The sequence below is a fragment of the Scophthalmus maximus genome, chromosome 2 (assembly GCF_022379125.1).
Source record: "Scophthalmus maximus strain ysfricsl-2021 chromosome 2, ASM2237912v1, whole genome shotgun sequence".
Lineage (NCBI taxonomy): Eukaryota > Metazoa > Chordata > Actinopteri > Pleuronectiformes > Scophthalmidae > Scophthalmus > Scophthalmus maximus.
In genome coordinates this window covers 27230001-27237500 of record NC_061516.1, presented here as the reverse complement: position 1 = coordinate 27237500, position 7500 = coordinate 27230001, and the positions used below count along the sequence as shown (strand labels likewise).

The window sequence follows — 7500 nt, the reverse complement described above, 5'->3', positions numbered from 1 at the left end:
CGACGAGAGCTTCAGATTTTCATCTGACGCCGGCGACACGTGGATCACGAGGGTTTTTCCTCTGAGTGAAATGTGTTGACAGGTCGGCTCCGAGGAGGCGAGGGGCCTCGATGTGTGGCCCCCGGAGTCCGTCCCCCCACCTGGTCTGTTGGAGGTCGGGCTGGGCGATATGGCCTATAAATATATGCAATATATTTTTGTCATATTGCGATACACGATATTCACGCGATATTTAAAAAAAACTTTTCTAAAGAACTTCATAGATGCACAATTTATCCCTTCGATGAGAAGTCACACCAGTATGATGATTCTAGTCGTCCCTGAAACCTCTCAAGAAGAACTCTGTGTCCCACTTTGTTCAGCGACATCGAAATGTAATGTCGCACTAAGTTTTCCCGGGTTTCCGACCTGAGGAGACGAGCGACTCCGTCACCTCTCACACGAAGGTTCTGCAGATGTCACGTCGTTACCGATCGGCTTGTGGAGCCAAACGGACCAGAACCAGTTGAGCAGAACCAGTAGAACATTCACATCCGATGGTCTCACGTTCTGCTGCAGCGCGTCGGCCTGAACCACGAACGGACTGAACTCACTGACGTACTCGAGGTTTTCAAGAGGAAGGACATGTACTCGACTGAAACAGAGGGAGATCCATTTCTGTACGAGTGGTTTCAAGGAAAGAGACGAGGATATAAATAGTGTTGAGTATGTGATGTTCTGTACGTGTGTTTCCTGAACGCTGCTCTCGTCAGGACCGGAGTCGGACGCGTGCGGAGCAAACAAAGGAAACGTTCCACATCAGCGCTCGGAGGTTGAAGTACCCGCGACCTCGTCGATGAATCACCGACAAACACATTTCAAATTACAACGGACACAGAGATGTGTGATTCACAAAAGGTGAAGGAGGAAGATGAAAAGACACGACACGAACCCTCGAGCTATAAACGTGACTGATTCAGAAATAAAAACACTCAGCTCGTCACTGAGTTTCACTCGTCAGGTCCGGGAGGAAAGAAGCTGTTGCTTCTCTCTACTCTTCGTCTCCCGACGGCGGGAGACGAAACAGCCGGTGGATCATCTCAGCAGCGTTTCCCTTAATTCTTCTACTTCCTTTTCCCATCACTGACGAATCATCGAGAGCTGAATTTGTGTTGACTCGTAAACTCTGCAGCTTAAACGTACCGGTCACATTTGGACCAATCAGACGGCGTGTAAAGGGACGTAGTCTGGAAACTGAAGCCTGTGTTCTGTGTCCTGACCAGCAGAGGGCGACTCTATGCATTCTATGTGTCAGCACTTGGAGAATGATTTTAGCAATGAAAAGTGCTCTTTAAATGAAATTTACTATTATTATTATTATTATCTATGAGAACGTGACTTGACTTCTCACTTGATTTATATCGTCAGTAAAACATTTTCCTGAGGAGTTTATGGTTCAGTCTGTAGTTCCAGTACCAACGTTGGTCCAACGATACGTTTCTTTTGCACTTTAATCGCTCGACGTGTAACTTGAATTCTCTGTTATGTCGTCGTCACTAGTCACAGTATGAAATTCACGTACAATTGGTTTCATAAGGTTCCAGTCGCACTGAGACATCTCATGTTCTGTGTTAGCGTAGCCAATAGCTGAGTGTTGGCTAATGCTATTAAAAATGCTAAGCTAACGTCAGCCACAACAGTGAAAAAATCTCCAACAAAAACTTAATCCAACAATTTAATTCTACGAGAAGACGGAGAGGAAGTTGTCGATATCTCACCGTATGTTTCATCGTCCACGGAGGGTTCGGCGCCGGCTGCAGTGCTAACATGCTAACATGCTAACCTCATGTTTCCTCAGGTTAGACGTGTTTTGCCCCGACCAGCTTTGAAATGTGCTTCACAAATATTGCAGCGAGCGTTTTCTGCGTCCACTTTGTAAAGTGTCAGTAAATATCTGTACGTTTGTTCTCGGGAGGGTGGAGGTTGAACGGGTAAACATCAAACATGGAAGTTAACATTTCTGATGATGATTGTTTTAATGTTTTCCATTTACTCGATGTCTCTCACTACATGACTGTGAATATCTTCTGATATTAACCCTTCACCCGGGGTCGGCGTCATAGATCCGGCCTGAACAGCTGAGATTGTTTTAACTCCTCTGATTCTCACTGTGTTGGAAATATGGTCTGAACTCCAGTCCTGTGATAATCGGTCTCGTCTCCTCCCGTGTGTCTTTGTAGAGCAACGGGACCCCGACTCTGCCCCGAGAGGGACCAGCTGTTTGACTTGGATGAACCAGTGCGACGAGGATTCACAACATCAACGCTTCTGATCGGACAAGGCCTCAGGTCGTACGACTCACTTTGTTTTTATTCCAACTCAAACCTGAGTTTCTTCTCGTCCATCAGAAAGAGGGAAATGTTTTCACCTTTATCAGGATTCTTAGAAAATCAAGATGCTGGATTTTGTAGGAGCCTCCCGCAGAATGTAGACAGATGTTTGGAGCAGAGATCATCTGTCGTCCGGTGGAATAACAGAGTTTCATCAGTTTCCATCTGAACGAGGAGAATCTGCAGCTGCCGGACGTCTGCACGAGATTTACAAACAGAAAGAAAGATTGTTTTTTAATTTTCCTGCAGGTCAGATCAAGTTTTCTGTTGTTTCTCTCTGATTATTTTAAATTTTAAATGAATTCATCTTCAGTATTTCAAAAGCGGACACAGATTTCCTTTGAGTGTTTGAAGGGAATGTGTTGGTTTCTTTTTCTGTAGCATTCTTCCTTTCTATTGGGACAGAAATAGATTTTTTACTCCCAGTGTTTGTTGGGACTTCCTGTGATTTGCGTTCATTTGCCTGTGGACCAGGTGGACGTCCGGCTGCTGGTCACTTCCAGGTCCGTCCTGAAGTTTTCTTATGGGAGAAATATTTTTTATTGAGATTTTATTCTGTGAGAACTCCAACGTGACTGAGAACTCTTCAGGAACACGGAGACTAACAGCGGAATGTTCAGACGTTATTCTCCATAGGAACCGTTTGGGATTTTATCGTTTTTACGTTTTGCCGGGATTGTTGACCTCGGAAACTTTTCTAACAATTACGTCAACGAGAAAAGCATTTGAACGTCTTTTTACATTCTGAAGTATCAAGCAAAGTATTGAAAGTACCGAGGAGTTTGACCAGAGCCAGAATCAGATAGGGATGTCACAGTTCAAACTGATTCATCAGCATTCGGAGGCATGTTCACGTTCTCCGTGACGGCAGCCATCTTTATTTTTGTCCCCATCTTGGGTTTTTCTTCATGAAAGTGATAAATGTGTCGAAGAGACGAATCCTAAGATCGACGAGTTTCACGAGGAGAGCGGGACCTGGAGTACAATCTGAGATCATCTCTTCCGACTTCGGGGGAAGTCGCTGCCCGTCACTGCCATGGTGATGTCGCAGGGCACCTACACCTTCCTGGCCTGTTTCGCCGGCTTCTGGTTGGTCTGGGCCGTCATCGTCATGCTCTGCTGTTTCTGCAGCTTCCTGCAGCGCCGGCTGAAGCGCCTCCGCGACGAGCGGCTTAGGGAGCAGTGTCTGCGAACGGTCGAGATGGAGCCGCTCAGCTGTCAACCTGCGGGATACCTGCCGCCGCCGCCGCCGCCGCCGCCGCCTCAGCTGCCCAGGGAGCCGCCACAGTTCTGCCCTCCTCACACCATGACGCCGCCACTTCCTCTGCTGGTTCCACACCCGCTGCCACGGGCGACGTGGATCAGCATGCCAGGTAACGTGAAGGGAGGTTTAAAGTCCTGGTTCATTTTCATGCTCTTCTATTTTTCGGTTGTGATGTTTTGAGTTGGTTAAATCCTTTGACAGATTCCTAGAAAGACAAAGTCACGTGACTTTAATCCACCGTGTCTGTTCCATATGCTGCGCTGGCTCCACCTGCTGTTGTGGAGGTGACGTGTGAGAGAAAATCCACGAGGAAAGACGGCGCCAATATTTTCTAAATTTGTTGTGTAAATTAGTTTGATTCCAAATGCTCTCATCTCATCTCATCTCATCTTCAACCGCTTATCCGTGGTCAGGCCGCGGGGGCAGCAGCTTCAGTAGGGGGCCCCAAACTTCCCTTTCCCTGGCCACATTAACCAGGTCTGACTGGGGGATCCCGAGGCGTTCCCAGGCCAGTGTGGAGATATAATCTCTCCAGTCCTGGGTCTACCCCGAGGTCTCTTCCCAGCTGGACGTGCCTGGAACACCTCCCAAGGGAGGCGCCCAGGGGTCATCCTTACCAGATGCCCGAACCACCTAAACTTGCTACTTTCAACGCAAAGGAGCAGCGGCTCTACTCCGAGTTCCTCACGGATGACTGAGCTTCTCACCCTATCTCTAAGGGAGACACCAGCCACCTTTCTAAGGAAACCCTTTTCGGCCGCTTGTACTCGCGATCTCGTTTTTTCGGTCACGACCCATCCTTCATGACCATCGCTGAGGGTGGGAACAAAGATTGACCGGTAGATTGAGAGCTTTGCCTTCCGGCTCAGCTCCTTTTTTGTCACAACGGTGCGGCAAAGTGAGTGTAATACCGCCCCCGCTGCTCCAATTCTACGGCCAATCTCACGCTCCATTGTCCCCTCACTCGCAAACAAGACCCCGAGGTACTTAAACTCCTTGAGGTAAGGGCTCATTCCCTACCCGGAGTAGACAATCCACCAGTTTCCTGCTGAGAACCATGGCCTCAGATTTTGAGGTGCTGATTCTCATCCCAACCGCTCCACACTCGGCTGCGAACTGATCCAGTGAGTGCTGAAGATCACAGACCGATGGTGCCATCAGGACCACATCATCTGCAAAAAGCAGTGATGAGATCCCCAGGCCACCGAGCTGCAACCCCACCCCACCACGACTACGCCTCGATATCCTGTCCATAAATATCACAAACAGGATTGGTGACAAAGCGCACCCCTGGCGGAGACCAACCCCCACCGGGAACGAATCCGACTTACTGCCGAGAACCCGGACACAGCTATTGCTTTGAGTATACAGGGATTGGATGGCCCCAAGAAGTGACCCCCTCACCCCATACTCCCTCAGCACCTCCCACAGTATCTCCCGGGGGACCCGGTCATACGCCTTCTCCAAATCCACAAAACACATGTAGACTGGATGGGCATACTCCCAGGCCCCCTCCAGGATCCTTGCAAGGGTAAAGAGCTGGTCCGTTGTTCCACGTCCAGGACGGAATCCACATTGTTCCTCTTCAATCTGAGGTTCGACTATTGGCCAAACCCTCCTTTCCAGCACCTTGGAGTAGACTTTACCCGGGAGGCTGAGAAGTGTGATACCCCTGTAATTGGCACACACCCTCTGATCCCCCTTTTTGAACAGGGGAACCACCACCCCGGTCTGCCACTCGTTTGGCACTGTACCCGACCTCCACGCAGTGTTGCAGTGACGTGTCAACCAAGACAGCCCCTCCACACCCAAAGCTTTCAACATTTCTGGGCGGATCTCATCAACCCCCGGGGCTTTTGCCATTCCAAATGCTGAGATATACATTTTTAATTTGCAAAACAAAATGCATTCGTATGTTGTAACTGAATAATTTGTAAAACATGTTTTGTCCATATTCCCGTCGTCTCTCTGAAGTGGTAGTTACACGTCAAATATAAACTTGTGTTTCCGTTCGTCTCGACAAGAAACTCTGCTCTCAGGCACATTAATCCATTCTCTGCTGCCGAGTGAAAAACCGCTGCCAAACCTGTCACATCTAGTTGCTTTTTAATTATGGACCAAATTAATATTTAATTCATGACATGTAACTTTCTTCATCTGAATTCAAAAACTAGGGGAAAAAACAAATTAATTCCAAACATCCATGAGACGGGGGGATTACATTATACAATATTTCCGGTCTTTTTTGACTGGTTCCCAGCCTCCACCTCCCCGCCCGCCTCCCTGCCTGCCTCCACCTCCCCGTCCGCCTCCACGCCTGCCTCCACCTCCCTGCCTGCCTCCACCTGCCCACCCGCCTCCCCGCCTGCCTCCACCTCCCTGCCCGCCTCCCCGCCTGCCTCCACCTCTCCGCCCGCTTTCCCGCCTGCCTACACCTCCCTACACCTCCCCGCCCGCCTCCCTGCCCGCCTCCCCCAACCTCCCCGCCCGCTTGCCGGCCTGCCTCAACCTCCCCGCCTGCTTGCCCGCCTGCCTCAACCTCCCCGCCCGCTTGCCGGCCTGCCTCAACCTCCCCGCCCGCTTGTCCGCCTGCCTCAGCCTGCCTACACCTCCCTGCCTGCCTCCACCTCCCCGCCCGCCTCCCCGCCTGCCTCCACCTCTCCGCCCGCTTGCCCGCCTACCTACACCTCCCTACACCTCCCCGCCCGCCTCCCCGCCTGCCTCAACCTCCCCGCCTGCTTGCCCGCCTGCCTCAACCTCCCCGCCCACTTGCCCGCCTGCCTCAACCTCCCCGCCCGCTTCCCCGCCTGCCTCAACCTAATGACCTATGACCGAGCTCTTCAGCGTTTATCCTCATGAAAGATTTTTCGTTAGCAAGACAGCGACATACAGATTTATAGCAACACTGCTGCTGAAATTTAACTCATGGTGTACGTTAGAAATATGGAATTGCCAGTACTTGTATAGTTATCAAGTTATTATTGAACTGGGAGACGTATCATATCATTGCAGCCCCACGATCTACCAAGACGTGTGGAGAGAGTTAGTCATGTACAGAGGAAAACCAATGAAGAGTAAGAAAGAACGGAATCAAAGGTTCGAGGGATGAAGTGAAGAGATTTGTGTCGAGTGAGAGGAGACGTGGAGCGAGTGGAAAGAACATCGGCTGCTGTCGGAGATGTTTACGAGCAGAGACAGACGGTGGAGGATGAAAACAAAAGGTTGCTGGAGTCGCGGTCACAAAGCAGACTGATGGAGAGCTTCAGTATCCAGGCAGCGTGGAGCTCACGGCGAGGCGGCTGCCGAGCGCCGTCGCCGAGCGCCGGGACCAGAGAGAGAAGACGAGGCCCGTCAGAGCGACGACACGATGACAGATGATCAGTTTCATTCTTGGATCACTGCTGGTGTTCTGACGTGTGTTCATACAGCGAGATCATATGTTTGTGAGCTGCTGGTACGAAGCGCCATCTTTTTCTAAACCAGAAGTAACCAAATCTGGAGGAGCGGGGGGTGTGGCCTGACCGAGAGCTCGTCAACTGCACGTCCACCCCCATTGGACCGTACCAGCTGTCAATCACAGGATATCCACGTATACATATCCGTAACATAAACTCTCAAGAAAATGTTCTACTGCCGTTATAAAATCAAGTGAGAAGTAGAGTCACGTTCTCATAGAGTCGCCCTCTGCTGGTCAGGACACAGAATACAGGCTTCAAGCTCTTCAGCTTTGGACCGGTCTCTGGTCCGAACAGGCCACGTCAGATTCATCAAACACTTCTAAGTTCAGAAAATTAACATGATGATATGCTTTGCATATTTGAGTGAGGGCAGCAAAATAGCATTATTAACGCCCCAATAATACCATAT

General features: G+C 50.1%; 1 protein-coding gene across 3 annotated transcripts in view; it reads left to right on the top strand.

Moving 5' to 3' along the window:
• The window catches only part of LOC118300791 (proline-rich protein 7), an 18686-nt gene that overhangs the window by 8565 nt on the left and 2621 nt on the right, over positions 1-7500 (top strand). For 2 of the 3 annotated variants that reach the window (XM_035625545.2, XM_035625544.2), the window contains 2 exons: positions 2220-3408; positions 3501-3742. In XM_035625545.2, the coding sequence (XP_035481438.2) occupies positions 3278-3408; positions 3501-3742 (373 nt within the window). In that variant the 5' untranslated portion in view covers positions 2220-3277. Of the gene's footprint in view, positions 1-2219; positions 3743-7500 lie in introns of all 3 variants that reach the window. The other variant, XM_047329103.1, reaches the window with a different exon arrangement.